This window comes from Balearica regulorum, chromosome 3, assembly GCF_011004875.1.
Source record: "Balearica regulorum gibbericeps isolate bBalReg1 chromosome 3, bBalReg1.pri, whole genome shotgun sequence".
NCBI classification, from domain to species: domain Eukaryota; kingdom Metazoa; phylum Chordata; class Aves; order Gruiformes; family Gruidae; genus Balearica; species Balearica regulorum.
The window spans coordinates 104,993,311-105,013,619 of NC_046186.1; the positions used below are offsets into that span (position 1 = coordinate 104,993,311).

Consider the following 20,309-nt stretch of genomic DNA (forward strand, 5'->3'; position numbering starts at 1 on the left):
AATTATTTTAAACAGATGGATTATTAAAAGGAGCTTGTCCACCACAAGTACTCTAATGATGTGTATTAACTGTATACAGCATGCTCTGTAATCAGACAGCTTCTGTCCTATGAGAAGTCTTCCAGGTGCCAGATATGAAATGCTCATGAATTCCAAGACAGGAAACGAAACAAAATGGTAATTTAAGGTATTTTCACACACCTGAACACAGGCTACTCGAGGTGGGAGCACCAATCCCATGTTATCTCCATGAATCATTGTCATTACACCAATAGTTCGAGTTGTAAGGCCCCAGGAATTCTGATAAGCAAACTGTTTTTCTCCTGGTTTCTTGGGATCTTCAAATACAATTTCAAACATCTTTGAGAAATTCTGCCCTAGATGATGTGATGTTGCTCCCTGAAAAAGTTGTACACAGAAAATTCTACTCAATGGAAAGTTAAGTCTATCAAGCATCAGTATAAGGGTTTCATCTTACTGTATTTACTGAAAAAAATATTCTTCTAATAGATAAATACCTGGATAGCTCTTCCACTGGCAGATATAAATGCCTCTACAGTGGTTGTATAATCACCCCCAGCAAATTTCTCCTTCTCTGTCTTCCGTCCTTTCACAACAGGTATTGCTAGGAGATCTTCATACACTTGAGCATACAGATCAAGTATCTGCATCACCTACAATGAACATACTGTTACTCAGTCATTGCTAAATCATGAAGTATTTTTATATGCCAGAGTCTGAAATCTTAAAAATTTAACACTTTCTTGAGATTGTGATTAAAAAATAAGATTTCTTCAATTGCTTTAGACCTGGCTGTTTTTTTCTATGAATCAAATAGCAACAACTACAAACCATGACAGAAAACAAGAGTCATCACTGCAGAAATGCCAGTCCAGTGGTTATATTGACTACTAGTTTCCACCTAAAAATCTGGACATCTGGTTTCCAGCTAAAAATCTGGACACCTGCTAAGTAAATAAAGACGCTCAATGAAACATCTGTCTTTTGGGGCAAAGGAAGTGTTAGCATTTCTAGCAGTTAACATGTGAACACGTTGTTTAGATTTTTAAGGAAAATAATTTTTAAGGAAAGCATTCTTTATATATCACACTCTTCAAGCTCCTCATATTGTTTGAAGCAACAAAAGCCTCAGCCATGGGTTACATCTGAGAAAAAAATGGGTTCTAGTACACTTGGCATTTTTCATGAGGGCTACCAAAGAAAAGGAGATAGATTTCTACCAGGTCCTAGTAAAATGATTTGTCTGTGTTGCTATGGAGTAAGGTAACTTTCTGAAAGCAAAAGCACCAGTGCATTTGCTTTTTACCTCCTCTGCTGCTTCTTCATATGTTGCAAATGCTGTGTGACCCTCTTGCCAAAGGAACTCACGAGTGCGAAGGAAAGGCTGGGGATGTTTGAACTCCCAACGCTGGAGGTGGGAAATAAAAAAAATTGAATACCATGATTAACACTAAAGTGTCAAATTATTGTTAAAAATTATGTTTATAAATATTAGAAAATTCTGAATAAAAAGTCAGCTATTCACAGATTTCTACTTAAACAATATAATCAACAATATACATTGATAAAGTCTGTTTTCCTAAAAACAGCGAGAAAAACAAATCACAAACTGCATTCATACTTTTGCCACAAAATATGTGCTGTGATCAGTTTCGTCATGCCATGTCCACGTAGAATAATTGTCCTGCACTGCACTTATGATACAACAGTTACTCAGAAATCGTGTACACACATACCACAACATTGCACCACTGATTGAGCTTGATAGGAAGATCCCTGTGTGACTGCACCCACTTTGCATAGGCAGGATACATGACTGTAAAGAGAAAGCAGCTTTGGGTCTCTGCACAATATAGCCATTTTATGGCAAACCTTTCTTTTTGCTACATATGAGCTTAACATTCTCTGCTGTGAGAACTAGCTTTTACGTTTAATTCTCTTTAAAACACATTTTTTTGTCTTAACTATTTTCATTAAAAGGAGTACTTTCACTTTGTCCTGTGTCTCTGCAAAATAGCTTGCTCACTGCTGGTCAAAGTACAATCCAAAGCTTAGTATCTAATGACACTATGTTTGAGTCACTGGCTTAGAGTATGTAAATACATCTAGGTTCACAAATAAAAACTCACTGACCTAGAGATTTCAGGATGCTATACCACACTTGATTCAGTTAAAAACTCATCCAGCCTTAGGCCTTAAAATGTTTGTTTAAATTACTCAGAGGAAATTTTAGCAAAAGCTAGTTTCACAGCTATAGTCTAAGTATATGCAAAACTGAAGCAAATTATGAGATGAAAAAATTTTCTCATAAACTATATAAAACAACCAACCAAACATGTTTTTCAGTCAAAACAAGTCACCCTTCAGGATATTAATGAAAAAATTCCTAGAGTGTACATTTCCTAGTAAAGTCCATTTAAGGGAACATATAATGTTGTGACATTTGCTATAAGCAGCAGCAAATTTAGGAAATTTTGATAAGGAGTTATAGAAAACATTCTAAAAAATGAATTTCCACTTTTCAAAAGGGATGTTTGTCTATCAGTTAAACTATACCTGTAACTGTTTTCTTTACAACCAAACTGCATGAAAAGAGGTCTACCTGTTTCACTTGTGGGACGTACAGCAATCGGTTCAGCCAGATCTGTTTTCCCAGATCTTGTGACCCAAGCAACCTAAAAGAAGGAAAAAAAAAAAAAAAAAAGGGTGTGTGTGGGGATTTAAAAAAAAAATCAAACAAAACAAGTTTGGAAAAAACCTTTCCTTTGATAGTCAGCTGCAGATTAAGTGTTTGGGTTTTCTTGTACTCAGATTAAAATAATGTTTTGAAGTGTACCTCAGGAGCAAAGTCAGCAATATGAGTCTTCTCTTTCTCTAGGGCAGCCTGGGACACAAACATCGGGAAGTAACAGTTTTCCACTCCAAGTTTCTTGATCTCTGCATCGAAGAAGGTCTTGATAGCTTCCCAAATAGCATAAGCCCAAGGACGAAGAACATAACAGCCACTCACATCATAGTATTCAATCATCTCGGATTTTGTGATCACCTTTCAAAAGATTATTTAGATACTGAAGTTTCAACTTCATACATACAGAACATTCAGTAATTCAAGCGTGTGGCACGAAATTCAAGAAAAGTCTCCTATTTAAAAATCTTTGTGCTCAAAAAGTTAGCAAAGATATGCTTTGAGATCACTTTTATTACCTATAGTTAGAGAAAGTTAAGCAGGAACATTAAGTTTAATAATAGACCTCAATAATGTAAACACTTAACTAAAACTGAGTTTCATGAATCCAAGTAAGAGACAGTAGCTAATTTCCAGGAACCAAAAAATTGCACTTTTGTAAGAAATATCTCTAGCTCATGTCAGAAAAGATTTTTATTCCTTAGGTTATATGCAAAAATTATACTAGCGAGAGGCAATGTACACCACTGATACCTCTTCACAGTCTTTCATAAGTAGGCTAACCTAAACTAATCATCTCTACTCTGGTTGTTTTGAACCTCAGGAGCCAGCAACCTCATTCCCTATCAACAGATGCTAACTTTCCTTATACATCATCTTGAGGTGAAATAAAACTCCCAAGTCCATGAAATTCCTATAATTTCACTGAAGTTCTGCACTCTTGATGAAAGGGGAATTCATATATGAATTAAGAAAATCCTATATATACATATATATATGGATAGATGCAGGGGGAGGGTGAAATGGTTGATGCTCATCCTTCTTACAGCTTCCTAAATTTATTCAGCTCTTCAATCCAGATACTTCTATTAAAGACCATGATAGCAATGTAAGAAATAGAAAGAGCAAGTTCTTTGTCTTAAAAAAAAAAAACCCACCCAAAAAAACCCCAACTCAGAATACAAGTTAAGATATAAAACCAAAACAGATTTTGATTTATATGAGAATTAAATAATTATTTAATTCAAACTCATGTGCACTTACCTGAGAGAACCAATCCGCAAGATTTTCTTCTTTTTTAGCTTCTAGACCCAGCCTATGGTATTATAAAAGAACCAGATTTGTGCTGGTGACACAATTTAGCAGTGACATTTACCCTAACCTTTTTTATTTCTTTTTTCTTGAGAGAAAATGGCAGAAAAAGAGGGGCATGGAACAGAGTATTTTAAACTTCATAAAGCCAACTTTTCCCAAATTTTTTTTCTGACAGGTCAGTATACATTGGCTAGTAGGAATTGCTAGCATTTCCTTCCGTTGGTTAACACAAGAGTATTTCATAAAACCAGCTCCGTTTCTTTTCTACTGTTTGAACCCTTCTAATTCTCACCATGGTTGCATCAAAGAACCTCATAATGATGCATTTAAAAGCCTTAAGCACCTCCAATAACAACCTAAGACTAACCAGACCTGTGTGTAAGCTGTCTTACTCTTCATTCTAAAAATTTTTTACCTAGCCAGTGGCTACAATTCCAGGAAACACATGCAACTTGAATGCACCATTCACGTGAATGTCAGTCACACTGTTCAAGACAGAAAACTGACCCTACCACCAAAATAAAAATAAATAGTAAAATTACAAGATTCTAAAGAAGGCCAAACTCACCAGACTCAAATGACAATAGACGAAAGTAAAGTTTTTATATTTCTACAAATAGAGAAGTTTTAACAGTGAAAAATGTGTTTTTCTGGCATAATTTCTATACAAAATAACCACATCTCTGTCTCTAACATGAGATTTATGTATCTGAAACAGGAAATAAATAGTGCTGCATAACACATGCTGTAGAAAAACTTCTAAACTTTCAGGGTGGGAGCAGAAGAGGGGATGCACAGCAATCATCACTGGAAAGTTCCACCATCAACAATAGCAGTGTCTTGCTCTGGGTAGGGCTACATCTTATGGCACTCCCAGTAAATATTTTGGAAACCCTGGTACAATGAAATAAGGATAAGGTTTCTTCCTCCAGGGTTTATAGTGAGCAAGATATAGCAGCACACTTGCAGAAGCAAATAATGAAGCATAGCAAGTTCTCAATGACAGTAACAGTACCCACAGTAACAGTGCACACTGCTTTATGCTTTCCACAGGCTAGGTAGAACTTTCCTCAGCAGGATGCTGAGGTACAACTGACACTAAATAAACTTTGGTAACTTGTTTTTGGCTTGATCCTAAAAATGAACAGTTATTTTGCAAATGTCCATGCTTTCAAGTGAAATGAGAAACCTGCAAAACTCTGAATCTGAATAGAGATAAACAGTTGAGGTTTCTAGCAGATGGATTAAAGATTGCATCTTTACCTGGTTTGTTTCTTAGGGCCTTGACCCTCTCCTGATCCATTTGAGGAGAGTTCATTACTGCTCTGTCCTTGCAAAGGTTCTTTTTTGGGGCCATCATTTTGCTTCTGTTGCTTACTCTGCTTTTCAGACTTGTTCTCTTTCTCTTTCTTCTTCTTGTCCTTGTCATCAGTGCCACTAGCAGAAACTGGTTTATAGTCAACTCCTGCAACAGACTTATACTGGGCTTTCAATTGAAGAAGTTCCTTAACAGCTGCATCTATCTTTTCCTTAAAGAACAAAAAAACCAACCAAACAAAAAAAGATAAATTCATACAGAAATCACAGGAATAAAATGGCTCTATCAAAAAAATAAAATGGATCTATGTATGGCATTGTGGATATCTGTACAGTGTTGGGGGGAAAACCTGCAAAAGCCAATACTTAACTTAAACATGTTAAGATTTTAAGGACTGTGTCTGACAGGAATAATTTTAATAGTACATTTCAGATCTCAGAATTCAAATGCTGCCTATTCTAAATGTACATTTCCAATTCCCCTAATCACACTCAATTTAAAATAGATTTTAAAATTTAAATACATACTTTACACTTTTATGTTACAGTATATTTTTACCTTTTCTGCTTTTTCTGCTTTCAATTTCCTAACTTCATCTCCTTGCAGAGCTACTTTGCTAAACAGGGCTTTAGCTTCAGGTGTGTCTGGACCACTGGGTGCTGTGTTTGATGCTTGAGGCAAAGCACCTTGAGCTACTGGTGGTTGTCCTGGCTTGTAGTCTTGCCCAGTCTTTTCCTTGTATTCAGCTTTTAGAGAAAGGAGGAGTTTTACTGCTTCATCTATTTCATCCTATATGGAGGACAAAGAGCAAGATGTACTGATGAGAATTAAAGAGAGAATGGACAAGAAGCATTGATTTTCAGGCTAAGAAAATAAATTTCCATCTAGCAATAAACAGTGCTTCATGATTAGGGGCAGACTCAAGTAATAGCTCCCCCAGGCAACAGGAGTATGTTTGAGAGCTGTCACATTGCACCAGAATGTTGCCCTAGCTACAACCTGTTAATAGCAGAATTTACACAGAAAAATACAAATTGTTTTAGAAAAGGGATTTTTAAAACAAACAAACACCAATCCCACAACCCAACACCAAAACCAATTCTGCAAGGTAGAAATATAAGCGGGAAAAACCAGCAGCTCCTGAAAACATACAGGTTTGTCTCATGTTCTTTTCCACAATGATCACTGAATTTGTCAAGTTTTGAAAAGTCTTGCTATTTTTGTAGCACACTGGATACTTTTATCTTCACTCATCCCAAACACAACAAGAAAAAGCAAAATAAAAACTTCTGCAGGGTTGACACCTGCCATGCTTGTGCCTATTTATCTAGATGTGAGCAGTTAAGTTTGACTTTCTACACCAGTTGAATTTACAATATCTCAGAGTAAAGAAAGTATCCAGCATCAGAGTAGCCTTGCGTGGCATTATCAGACCATGCAAGTTTGATGGCTAAGCTATGACTAAGACACAAGAGAGTTTAGTACATTGTTTGATCATTATTTGGTGAAAGACTTCCCCCCAGTGGCAAAACGTGGTAAGAATTGCAATTGCTTATTCTCTGTTTACTATTATACCTTGGAAGCTTTCTCTGTTTTGAGTCTGCGTACCACTTCCCCTTGTTCAGCTACATTATCGTAAAGTGCTTTGCCATCCACTAAGCTACAGGGTGCCAAGTTACTGCAGCATACAGAAGATGGAAGTGTAGTAGAAGGTATACAAGGAGGAGCTGAAGGTGGATTTCCAGGCTTGTACTCTTGACCTGTCTTTTGTTTATATTCTGCTTTTAGATTTAAAAGAATTTTCACAGCCTCATCTACTTGTTCCTGAAGCAAGAAAGGAAAAAAGCAGTTGCAGATAAAGACAGAAACAACAGAGATGCAACACAATAGCTGAGCTAACATAACCTTTACTAGAATGACACTAACATAGCTGTCATAATAAAACTTCTAGAGCTAACTTGTTAGTATAAGTTATCATATTGAGCCCTGTGGTTAAACTTTTTAGTTAGAATATCTATGAGTTGCACATCAAAGCAGCTATTCAGGCTTACAGTATATGTAAGGGATGATTTCTGTGGCATGAAATCTTCCCATTTAGGTGCCTTAGTTCCCACCAGTTACAGCAGTCCATGACTTTGTACACTGGAGAATGGCAGCAAGTACTCAGAGTCTGAATAAAGAATGATTCCCTGGCCACTATCAAACTACTACCAAATTTATTATTGCTATTCTAGCTTTGAAGTTACAATCCTTATTTCAAGTTACTGCCTGTATTCTGCTTCACTTATCTTGTACCACTAAAAAAAAAAAAAAAACAAACCAAAACACCAGAACGTTATTTATTTTCCAGGTTCTCCATGCACTATCACACAACTTATGAGGTCAGTCATATCAGCTTAAGAGAATTTGGGAGAGCACTTCATGGAATTTGAAAGTACTTCATGAATTTTGAAAGAAAGTACTTGCTTATATTTTGTTCCTCAAGTTTCACAAAACTTCTAATTAGGTTTTAGTCTAAACTGAAAATATTATTCCACTCAGAAGTATTCACTGCTATTACACCTTTGAAGCTTTCTCCGATTTAAGTTTGCGGACCGCTTCGCCTTGTTCAGCTACTTTGTTGTATAGAGATTTGCTGTCTACTGGACATGGGGATGGAAGAGTAGAAACAGAAGAAGACTGAGGCGGGACAAAAACCACCGGTGGGCTTCCAGGTTTGTACTCCTGGCCTGTCTGTTGTTTATATTCTGCCTTTAGGGATAAAAGGACTTCCACAGCAGCACCTATCTCATCCTGAAAGAGAGAGGAAGGAGCAGAAAGAGGGAAGAACAAAGACAGACAGACATAAGACTCTGAAGTGCACCTTATATACATTATGAAAAGACTTGAGTTTAGACACACCTATTCAATTTTCTGAACTATTTAGTAGAGCTGTTCAGAGTTTTCTCTACTACTTTCCTGCTTTAGCAAAGTAACTCTTGTTAAGGGATATACAACCCTAACAGTCATACGTAAAATCGTAACAACAAATTAGTTTAGATCTTCCCATTTATTTAGATTTTATGGTGCCACCAAGACACTATTATGAACAGTATTTAACCACGAAGCAAAGTGTGTTATTTCCCATCTTTTCTTGCTCTGCATTTGAAAGAAGGGAAAGAACACAGCTACTAGTAGCTACGTTTTCTATGCTCAGTTCCAGACATGAAGATGTCTCAGAAATATCTGTAGTATTTGCATCTTTATTTTCTTTTTTCCTTTCTGGTTTTGGGGTTTTGTTTTGCTTTTAAGGTCTAAATAACTTCAAGTCAATCCTATGAAGTCACATAATTTGACCATATTTAGTTAAATAAATACATAAATAAACACTGTAGGACATTTTAACCCCAAGGACCAGATTTGGATACTTAATCAACTGTAATCAGCATGCTGTGGGGTGAACTCTGTCCACATTTCAGAAGAGCAGTCTAAGAAATATAGGAATTTATCTGCATCTTTATGAATATTAACATGGACTTTGTCATACATATCTAGCTAAAAGATAGAAAAAAGTGGAAAACACAAGTCTTCACAGAACAGAGCCCAGTCCAAATGATGATCACTATAAAGACATGGAACCATAAGCACCCATTCACCTCCACAGACAGAGGACAATGGGCTATGCAACCCCAAACAAAAAAATACTAATCAACCACCTTAGGTGCTTTCTCAGCTTTCAGTTTTCGGACCGCTTCTCCTTGCTCTGCTACTTTATCATACAGAGCTTTACTGTCCAGGGTACCAGAGGTCTCAAGCTTTGAGGACTGTTCAGTTACAGATACTGGAGGATTTCCAGGCTTATACTCCTGGCCTGTCTTCTCTTTGTATTCTGCTTTCAAGGCGAGCAACTGTTTCACAGCTTTATCAATATCTTCCTTTGCTGCCTTCTTAGCTTTCAAGTCACGAACTATATCACCCTGTGCAGACACCCTGTTGTACATGACCAGGTGCCCTTCAGATACAGTACAGGTTGGAGTAGAGGTATCATCAAGTGAAGCAAGTTTTCCTTTTACAGCTGAACTTGCCTTAAAAAAAAAAATAAAGAAAAGCAGCATCAAGTATTTAGCATGACAACCTTGTACAGTAAAAGATGTACAGTAACACATTTTATAACACTTTTCTAAAAACATAAGTTTACCTCTTTCTTTGCAGTTTCAGCTTTGGTCTTCTCTTTTGACCCAGATGTTGGCATTTCCTTAGTGTGTCCATCAGGGATGTAAATCAAAATGCATGGGGCATCTTTACAGCTGTAAGGACTATAAAAAGAATTATAGAAAACACAACAATAAAGGAAACACAAGATACATATGAAACGTTTCTTGAAACAAGCGTTCTACTCTTTCTATAAGATGCTCTCACACAACGGCAAGTTTATCTTTGTACACAACTAGTTACCCAATTTACATAATTGGAGATATGCATTGATTCCTGTTACGTACAAGTTTTCTTTATGTTATAATATGCCAAAATGCAGTGTAATTTAGTAATTTGGTAGCTTGCTAAAGAACTGTAACAATTAAATAGTATTGTGCATACTCTAATTGGGCAAACACCTGTTTTATTCTGTAACATTATTTCTTAATTTATATACTTAGAATCACAAGGAACCCATGATCTCTTAACTTGAACTTTAAGTTAGTTGGGGTGCACCAAAAGTTAGACAGTTTGAAGATGTATGACCATACAAGCTAAAAGCCATGCCAGTCCACAAAAATAATCCACAGAAAGGTGATGTTAAAGGGGAAAATATTTTCAGGCAACATTACTCTTGCCAATGCATGTGTGAAAACATTAAAACAAAGCAAGCTAAAGCAAATTTTGTGAAGTCTGTTTAGGCCATTCTCAGGTAGCTTACCTCACTGGCTCATAGGGTTGATCACAAATAAAAAATCCTCTTCTCTGAAGTTGTATGATGTCCCCTTTTTTTAACTCCTGAAGGCAAGGATCACCTAACATCAGTTCTTCTTGCTGTGTCAAAAGAAATGAGTTCAAATTAACAGAGCACAAGAAATAGCAAGAAATACAGTAGAGATGTAGGATAGAGGTGATTTTCTGATTTTGAAAGTGTTGGAATGTTAGTTAATTCCAGGTGCAGCAGAACAAGTAGTATCAAAAAGATGCCATATCATAAGAATGTATCAAGACAAAAAACTCAAATTGTTGGTCCCGGATGTGTAAAAGCCAGGTAACACCCGAGAAAAAACATGAGTCAAATTTTAATTTAGAAATTATGAGAAGTTAAATAGAAAACATGGAAACTAGATACACCAGCACATGATTTACTTGTTTGACAAATGAAATCTTTATATTAAAAAAAAAACAAACTAATTACAAATAGCGATGGCAAAAGAACCCCTCAAACTATAAGCTTTGTGGAATAAAGGGGACAAAAAGATAACTCACCTTGCTATTTCGGTTGATATATTGCTTGAAATCTTCATCTTTACCTAGAACTGGCTTAGTGATCAGATGTTCATAATTAACACAAACAGTTGGGATGAGTGGTGCACGTGGAGTTTCTGCTAACCAAGTGATCTTAGTCGTTTTTTTGAAGTCCTTATTCTCCAAGTTCAACTTGGCATCGATGGATACAATTTTTCCACTTGAATTTCTACAGGAAAACAGAAATGATAAGAGCAAAGCCTAAATTATTAGTTCTCATTTGATACTACAGACCATCAATAGACTTGCTGAAAAGCAAGTGTTCAGAGTTCATTTTTGAAGCATCAGAGATGCTGGAAATGAAAGAGTGTATTCACTCCTGCTGAAGTTCTCCTTTAATTTTGGTTTCTTAAATATCAAGAGACAGTAAAGAACACGCGGAAAAAAAAATCTCTACTTTTTTTTTTTTTTTTTAACATTCTCTATCCCAGCTCACCCCATTCTGTCACTGTCTCAACACAACCATTTCAAAGATACTATGATGACATCAATGGTCGCCTTCCCCACCTCAACAGATCTGCCACTGAAACTGTGATAGGCTTAGTTTTTTAGTATGCAAAAGCAGGTATTCATTACAGGGTGAAAGTTGTAAAAATTCCAGGTGGGGTTTTTTGTCTGAAAAAACTGTTTCACTGTGGAAATATTACCATACAGAATGATGGATGAGAGAGACATGCAGTATCAGGACTGATGGGTGATTCCAGACCTGTAAAATATGCTCTATGCTAAAATGCAGTTTTGTGGCATATTTCAAAGTAGATGTCTACATATATAATTATAGAATGGACATATATGGACAACCATTAATATTTTACTGTTACAAGCTACCTATTAAGAAAAATAAAAAAAACCCTGAAAAAGCAAAAATTAATTTAATCTCCTAGTAAACAGGTTACCTGTTTAATTTGGTGATGATAACATTGCCCCAATTTATGAATGTAACCACCTCTCCCTCTGACAGGGTCTCTGCATCTGCACCCTCGATCAGGACTCTGGAGCCGTACCACACTGGTTTCAACCCAACTTCGGCATTCTGTGAATAACAATTTTAATTTCAAAGGAGAAACTGTTATTATATAAGCTGACTAAATTTTATGCAGTACCAAAACACTGCTTTATTTATGATAGAAAATAGATGAAAATAGAAGATGGACAATAACAGCAATGCAAAGTTATAGTATTCTTCCACAACTCTCCCAGCTTTCTCGTTCGTAAGTGTTGCATGCATTCCTCTGATAGTATACTCAAAAAATCCTACCTCCTATCAAATGCTAGCTCCAACACAACTGACAGCATACCCCGTTTCCTTAAGGCCCATACATCTTAAGATCTTACAAGTAAAAACTAACAGAGTTTTTCTTAAGTTTCCATCTTGCTATGCAAATTTCCTTCAAAAAGAATTTCATAACTCTCATTTTCGCTTTTTTATATAGTTAGTATGGAAATAAATATGGAGCTTGTCTCAGCTGCACAGATTTTTAAAGGTAGAAATTGGAAATACGTCACTCATAACATTAAAAATACTCAGCTTTAAAGCATCTCAACAAAGGAGATAAAAAAAAAGGCAGACAGCTACGAGTTCAGACTTTTCCAACTGGTCAGGAGTTTGAAATTTATTTCTTCTGATCACTACTCACTTCATTATATAGTGGAGGCAGCATTTTTAATATCAATGTTTTAGTATGCTGGCTTGCATCTGACCAAACTTCAGACCTTTTGACTCAAAGAGTCACAGTTCTCGCATCTACTCAAAACCTCTTTCCTTGTTTATCTGTCACGGGGAAAACGGCAAACTAGATGTCCACCTCTCTGTTATAAGAAATGGCTACAGAAACACTCAGAGCAACAAAATAAAAACAAATAAATGAAGCAAATGCTCAACAATATTCACTTGTTTCTCAGTCCAAGTGTGATTTCTAAGGGATGCTTTCAGTGAAGCTTAAGTACAATTTGAGATGCCACGCTCAAAGGAAAGCATCTTTCCTAATTGTAGTGCCAAAAAAGAATTGAATCAGTAACACATCCCCCTTCTTAAAGGCTATTATTCTGTTTACTGGATAATAAGAGTATCACATTAGCAAGTTCTCAACTTTTGATAATAACTATTTGCCCTCCACATTTAAAAGCCATACTAAAAAATCCAGAGATTAGCAGAATTAAAAGGTTAATATATCACTTCTCTACATAAATCTAATTTTATAAACTATTTAAAAAAAAATCTCCTGCATTCCGCACTCTTATGGATAAGCAGTATCTACTGTATTATAACCATAAAGCTTGAATAAAATTTTATACTTAAACTTTTCTGTGGAAGTTAGTATCAAGCAATAATAAAAACTGTCTGAGCATCACTCCATACTTGTAACATCTCTTCTGAAAACTCCCAGAGAAGCCTTTCAATGCACTGTCTATATGACTCTATATATTTACAAAAGCAGTTTCCTACATCCTCTTAACAGAACATGTTCAGTAGTTGCCCACTTTTTGACAGTTCTGTGAAAAAGTACACCTTGGTTTTATCTCATGCTGTCTGAGCAAGTTAAAAGCAGGACTCTCCCTGCTGACTGTTCCAAGCCAAGGCACTTCCAACCTTACTGATCTCCAATACAAGGATATTAAGAGAGTAAAGCGAGAACCTTTGGATGTTTAGCCACTTCTTTCATCTCCTCTTGAGCTTCAGGAATATTTACTGGGACCACTGCATCTTTCAGTAAAGCAGTGTACCGAGGTGCTACTGGGTCTATAACCTACAGAAAACAAATGAGGGGGATCATGATTATATGACATTGACAGAGAAATAAGGTGCTGTATAAAATGACCACCACCAGAAAGGAATATTAACTGGTATTCTTTATGTTACTGCATTTTTTTATGTTTTCTTTAATGTTACTTTAATCCCAAGCTAGAGAAAAGTGAGAAAACAGTTGTAATACTTCACAATTTCCCATCTTTTACTACTTTGAGTAAAAACTATGGATTGGGTACTACTGACACCAGAAGTAACCAGAATTATGAGCTAATGCCTCACAGGGAAGACAGCAAAATGTACTTTGATATAGTTTTACTATGCACATAGGCTATTACATCTGGACCGCTTTCTAGGTAGCTGAACTTAAAGCCATAATTTGTTAGTGCAGTTCATTCTTTTTCCAGTGCAAGACCTGATCCCATACTAATTTTCCAGGTCAGTACTCCAGCAGGATCAGGGACAGACCTGGCTACAGAGAAAGCACCAATTAAGTCTGCAATTTTAATACAGACACATTAGATACTATAATAAGGCAACATTACAACATTGACTTCATCTACAACATGAGTTTGGCAAGAAAAAGATACTACTAAAATGCCTTCCTGTATTTTTATCGCCCATTTTCAAATTCAGCTGATGTAGTTTTTCACAGCATTTTTCATACCTGAAATACTGGTTTGACAAGCTGTTCAGAGGCACTTAAAAAATAACACAAGTAAAACAGTTGTCTATGTCCAGAAGAAACATCGGAGATCTACCAGTTTACCGGAAATTAACACAAAGGAAAACACCTGCTTTTACTAGCATAAAGTGCTTTTTTTTTCTCCTTAGTTTATTCCTGCTCAAGTGAAAAATTACATGGCAATTGTAGAAAACAAAAAATTAGCATCTAATTACTTGACATTAGCAAGTATAAGGCGATATGATGATGTACTTCCAAGTCGTCACACATTTCTAAGTTCATAATCACTGAAGTCAGACTCCGAAATGTTACACACACACTTTAAATAAAAGACTCGTGTATGTATCCCAAAATATAGAAGTATTATGTAACTTAGTATCATAATTTTGATAACTAAATGACTGAATTTTAATGTGTTATTACCAGGCTCGCTATTTTACTCATTAAAACTCACAATCCTTCCTCAAATGACAGGTGTTAAAAAGTCAGTAGCATACTTCGGGATAAAATATAAAATAAGAGCTCTCACACTGATTGAGTCTTTGAGCTCAGAACTACCTGCATGCAACCAATTGGTTTCGCTCATATTGCACATTGCAAACTATCTGCACCGATACATGTAAATAAAATTGGCTAATAAATATGGTGCTGTCCAAGGAGTTGAGTCAGCGGTCTAAGAAACTCAGTTTAAAAGCCAATTCAAAAAATAAGTCCTGACAGTCCACTGTGGATTCTTCCCCAAAATCCAATTCTTAGTCATAAATATATTTATGCAGCAACAGAAAGAACCAATTCATAAACCTTTGTGTATGTAGCAGACCAAATGCAAAATACATGAAGAAATACATGACACATGCCAGACAAGCAAAAACTACTTAAATGAACAGATCTGGGTACTATCTAAGCAAAACCAAGCAGGAATCCCAATGCAAAATAACAGGTGTTTCCACAATCACACAAAATATGCAGTCAGCATTATAACAATTCGCCTTATTATAGTGTCCAAGCATCCGCTGCCAGAAAGCAAGTAACCATGTCAAGATGCAATATTCCTTATTTGACATTCAGTCGGAAACATCAGCAGTGCTGGCTTTATCTACATAGGCAGCATACCCAGCGCGTTAGTCCTTTTGCCACAGAAAGGAAAAGCGGCCAACAGGAATCAAATTGAATAAGATTTGTGTTTATATTAACAAATAAGCCAAACCAGAAATGGGCAGCCTTTTAAAACTAGGAATAATGCATTTTCAGTGGGTTTGTAGAGCTCCTGTTATATAAGCAAATGTGACTGTGCTATGAAGCTGCAAAATGATAGCTTATGCTATGTATGCTTACAGCACTGTAAGCTATATGCTAAGGTAAAAAGCATTAAGTAATACCTTCTTACAGATAGCTCGCAGCTTGAAAGCAGAAAAATGAAATGCAGTTTTCATAACAGATTTACAGCAAATATCATTATCTTTCCCCATACTACTAAGTAAGGCAAGTAAGTACTGGTGTAGGAGAATCAATAGAATTAGTGCTACTTCAGGTTAGAAAGGGGGGAGACATTCCATTTTCCTGAAAGTGTGCCAAATGATGCAACATATTGCAACTGCTACTTGTTGTGATAAGCACTCCAATGAACGCTGGATTCTCTACATATCCCAGAAAGAGGATAATCAGGAATAGCATCAAATTCAAGTAGACACATACCTTTTTGTTAAAGGACCAAATTTTATCCCACTCCATATTCACAACAGATCGAGAGGAGCCCTGGGGAAAAAAAACAAACCACATTAAATATTCTAGCTGTTAGACCCATTTAAAACAAAGACCTTTAAAAGACTACAAACCCTCTATGTTTGTTTTCATCAAAACAGTTTAGAATGGCATCTTGAGCTTGCAAAATAAACACTTTTTAAAGTAAGAAACCTGCTACCCCATTTTGCCAGGACCTGCTCGTAGGTGTTAATATTGTTGAAGAAGTACACATGAAAGCAGCAAACCTTCAAGAGAAGAAAAGTCCCGGTGACAAGTACTCTAACTGAAACTTCACAAAAAAGTCCTTACCCAGTGAGATTCAAAGAATCAGAACAGAAGAACAACACCCACCTGAGCAGCAATAAACTGTTTTAGCCCTTCAACTGTCATGCCTCTTCTCAGGACACCACGCACAGTGGGAAATCTTGGGTCATCCCTAGTAGAAAAAGATGTTTCATCATTATCACATGCTAAGTTCTACCTATTAGTCAGACTGATCAAAAACTTTACTCATAGTCCCACACATGAGAGGCTCAGCTTCAGCGTATTTCGCTTGTGTGAATTAAGAGCTAGATGAGAAGACTTAACAGAAAAGACCGAGCTGTTAACTATACAAAATCTATGGTGTAGACTTTCTTCTATTTCACCCCAGGGAGGGAAGCCATCTCTTGGTGAAGTGGCTCTTTTCCTATCTCTATTCAATCTTAAGTCTCTCAGAAACTGGCAAGGCAAAAGTTATGTCCCTATCACATTACTTCTTTTTCAATGGCACCTAAATCATGAAACCTGAAACAATGGGGCTTGATTCTTTTTTGCTCAAGAGAAACCAGAAAGAGATGAGTGACAAAGACAATGTTATCTCCCAATGACATAAGAGATAGAATTCTATGATTTTATTCTCTTTTGAAAAAAATAAAAAGGCCTAATCTGAAATGTAAAATATGTGTTGGTGGGAACATAAATCAAATCTTGCCGAGGACCTAGCAGGGAGGCTTAAGGAGGGAGAGGTCATCATAAAATCAGCTACACCTCTGAGGAGAAAAAAAAAAAAAAAAAAAAAGAGAGAATTTTGGTTCTAGCAGAGTGGCTCCATTCATAAGCTGGGAATCTAGGCTTCCAACACAATCGAAAAACAAAACCAACAAAAAAAAGCACACTTGGCACAAGCATTCCTAAGCAATACAACCAGGCAGCTTAGGAACTCATGTAAAATGATGCTTCCATAAGACTGAGCACAGAATCACCTAAAACTAGCCCAGGAAAAACACTACAAGCAGTTGTCTGACTTAGCATTATCCGTGGATTTCTTCAGACTCCTGTACTATGAGGAGAAGCCTTCACATGGTGTGGTCCCACAGCTAGCCCATTGTGGGAATGAACAAAGGTGCCTCTCTAGACTCCGAACTACTTGCAGAAGTGTAAACCCATGGCTCACCCTTTCTAGGACAATATTTAGGCTGCTAGATCATCAAGCACTATCTGCAGAAATCCAGTTAACATGAAAAAAAGAACAGAAAGGAGCGGGGGCGGGGGGGGGGGGGGGAGGGGGCCAATTTGGAGGGAAGTAGGATGGATTTGACAAGATAAATAGGACCAGAAGTTCTTCAATTCAGGCCCCCTTCTGGCATTGCTCAGGAATGTAACTGATGACTCAGAGTGGCAAATGTGTAAGTAGCACTGAGCAAGAGCCAGAGTCCAAAAATAAGCTACCTCATGTTTATTACAGGGTATGAATATGTATGTAAACAGTTACTGTAGAGCAGTAAACAGACATATTGTACATGTAGAAGCCACTTTAATTAATCTATGTTCTTAAATAAAGTTTAAACATTCATGCTGCTTTGATGCCTAAGCACTGTCCAAAACAGAGAATGTGTGCCTCAGTCACGAGTATCTTAAGGAACAATGCTGAACTACAACCAAGTAACGTACCATCCATCCACAAGCCCTTCGTTGACAAACCACGTAAGCTTTCTCTTAGAGAGCACAGTGTTGTTGAGGTTTAGCCGACTATACTCCCATATATATGGTTTCCTTATGCCCAACGCCTCAATGATCCAATAGAATTGTTCATCTCTGTCATGGTATTCAGTTGTTCTCAATGCATGTGTGACACCTTCGATACTATCAACAATGGGGCAAGCAAAGTCATATGTGGGATAAACCCTGAGAATAAAGACCTTCAATTAGCAGGGCAGAAGAACAAACTACTTTCCTCACATGTAAGCATTTAAACTAAGCATAATTTGTATTTATATATTATAAATATTTATAATCAATGATCCTGAAAACTTTCAGATCAAGACTAAAATGGCACATACACAACAAATTGTCCATAAAAAGACCCAGTGGGCAATATATTTTTAAAACAAATAAAGCCTTCAAGAAATTAATTGATCATAGCCTTAATATTCAAGACTAAAAAAAATAAATCATACGCTGATACTGTTCTTTTCAAAGACATAAAATGCTGATTTATAGAGGTTTTTTCCCTTAAATATCAAAACAAATCATTAGTTGACTAAATAATGAGCAAAGCTTTCATGTTTAAAAATAAACCCCTACCCACAGACAGAGATAGCTATACTATTATACACACATTAAATCAATGTTTCCAAAAAGGGAGCTGTATAGCTGGAAACAGAGGTTTCAAATAACCACTGAACCATAGCCTTGAACAACTGGGTAGGCTTACTTCAATGCACAGTATAGTAATTCTTCATTCTGCACAAAGACAGCAGTGGCTGTGAAGATTGAAGCAGCTCCTCAGGTAAGTAGATCAAGAATGTTTTGCAGCAATATAAAATTGTCACAATGTAAAAGCGTCATGGTTCTGTTTAAGCTCCAAGAGCTAAAGCAAACAGCTTTGTTGTCCAAGATACAGTCATTAAGTCTTGACATACAATGTATTTATGGACCAAAACTGAAATAATATTCACTGCTGACCATGATGGCCAACTCACAGGTTTTAAAAGTCATTTGCAGAAGTTTTAGAAATTTAAGAGACTTATTACATATTCTGACTGAAAAATGCTAGCAGGTTCCAAGAATTAAAAGAAGTTTTCTAAGGAATGGTAAATGCCCTGAAAAGAGCAAAAATCACAGGCCACAGAAGGAGGAAGTGAACATACTTGTAGGTACTTCCAGTCCGTGGGTGAGGCTGGTTTTTACAACGATAAAGAGTTGGATCCCTCATACATCCATTGTTACTACTCATATCTATTTTTGCTCGTAGACAACAAGTTTGTCCATATTCTGTTCCCTTTTTCATTTCTTCCCACATTTGCAGATTCTTATTAACACCTAAGAACAATACAAATAAATCATTTTCTAAGGTATAATGAAGTTGATAACCACGTTTTATTACTGCAGTAACAAAAAGCAATGTCACCCCCCCTCCTTAGACACTGGAATTCATTTTCACACATTTCACACTTTGAACTTTTTAAAAGTGGTAATGAATGGTGATGAATTCACACATACACACAAGTTTACTCCACCTGTCTAAATGTAAACTTATTCCAGCCTTGAGGGGGAAAAAAAAAAAAAAAAGGCACTAAACACTTCCAAGTTCCTATAAAGACCTTACAGATATGCAATTAGTCATCTCATCCATCTTTGTTAATAAAAAACACATTTTGATGCCAAATTAAAAAGATCAGAAAGCAAGACAGAAGCTTAAAATATCTTACAGTTATTTCTGTGTTTAGATTCCATTCTTTGCTCACGCTCTGCTTTCATTTGTTCTGCAGGAGTATCATCTACATATGCCTTCCCTTCTTGAATAAGCTTTTCAGCATATTTCATTATTGTTTCAAAGTGATCTGAGGTATATGTAAATTGATCTGGTTTGATGTTCAGCATTGCAACATCTTCAAGAATAACCTGCAAAGAGTGAAATTGTATACTGTAATATTCAGGAAAGCCAGTTTTCTTAAACCTTTATCCTCTTCATGCCAGATGTGGTGTTTTTAATGCTCCATTGTCCACAAAGGATAAGCCCTAAGTATCATATGACATGCATGAAAGAAAAAAGAGGCAGGCACTTATCATTCATTTACAGACTATAATTATATGAGATCAGACTTAAGACTACTTCAAGGAAGAGGTAGGACAAGTAAAGGAGACGAAAGCTGAAATTACTTGTTACAGACTAAGTATTTATACAATGAAAACAACAGTGTATTGCAAGAGTTGTATATCTACATACTGTAAAATAAACATTGGAGAAAGGGAAGAAATAAGATACCAATAAAAGTGCTTTCATCTTTTAAGGTAAAGATGATGGAAATTTCTTCCAAGCATATGACTTAAG

The 20,309-nt window shown here is 36.3% G+C and overlaps 1 protein-coding gene across 2 annotated transcripts in view; it reads right to left on the minus strand.

Moving 5' to 3' along the window:
- The window catches only part of EPRS1 (glutamyl-prolyl-tRNA synthetase 1), a 38,934-nt gene that overhangs the window by 5,939 nt on the left and 12,686 nt on the right, over positions 1-20,309 (minus strand). Inside the window, exons 8-29 of one of the 2 annotated variants that reach the window (XM_075749286.1) lie at positions 19,687-19,879; positions 19,126-19,297; positions 17,927-18,160; positions 16,346-16,430; positions 15,947-16,006; positions 13,457-13,567; positions 11,717-11,853; positions 10,782-10,989; positions 10,234-10,346; positions 9,517-9,634; positions 9,035-9,403; positions 7,902-8,132; positions 6,915-7,163; positions 5,898-6,128; positions 5,285-5,550; positions 3,971-4,022; positions 2,858-3,067; positions 2,624-2,696; positions 1,758-1,837; positions 1,328-1,429; positions 519-674; positions 202-399 (exon numbers count right to left, since the gene is read on the minus strand). In XM_075749286.1, coding sequence (XP_075605401.1) covers positions 202-399; positions 519-674; positions 1,328-1,429; positions 1,758-1,837; positions 2,624-2,696; positions 2,858-3,067; positions 3,971-4,022; positions 5,285-5,550; positions 5,898-6,128; positions 6,915-7,163; positions 7,902-8,132; positions 9,035-9,403; positions 9,517-9,634; positions 10,234-10,346; positions 10,782-10,989; positions 11,717-11,853; positions 13,457-13,567; positions 15,947-16,006; positions 16,346-16,430; positions 17,927-18,160; positions 19,126-19,297; positions 19,687-19,879 — 3,648 coding nt within the window. The remainder of the gene's footprint in view (positions 1-201; positions 400-518; positions 675-1,327; positions 1,430-1,757; positions 1,838-2,623; positions 2,697-2,857; positions 3,068-3,970; positions 4,023-5,284; positions 5,551-5,897; positions 6,129-6,914; positions 7,164-7,901; positions 8,133-9,034; positions 9,404-9,516; positions 9,635-10,233; positions 10,347-10,781; positions 10,990-11,716; positions 11,854-13,456; positions 13,568-15,946; positions 16,007-16,345; positions 16,431-17,926; positions 18,161-19,125; positions 19,298-19,686; positions 19,880-20,309) is intronic. The other variant, XM_075749287.1, reaches the window with a different exon arrangement.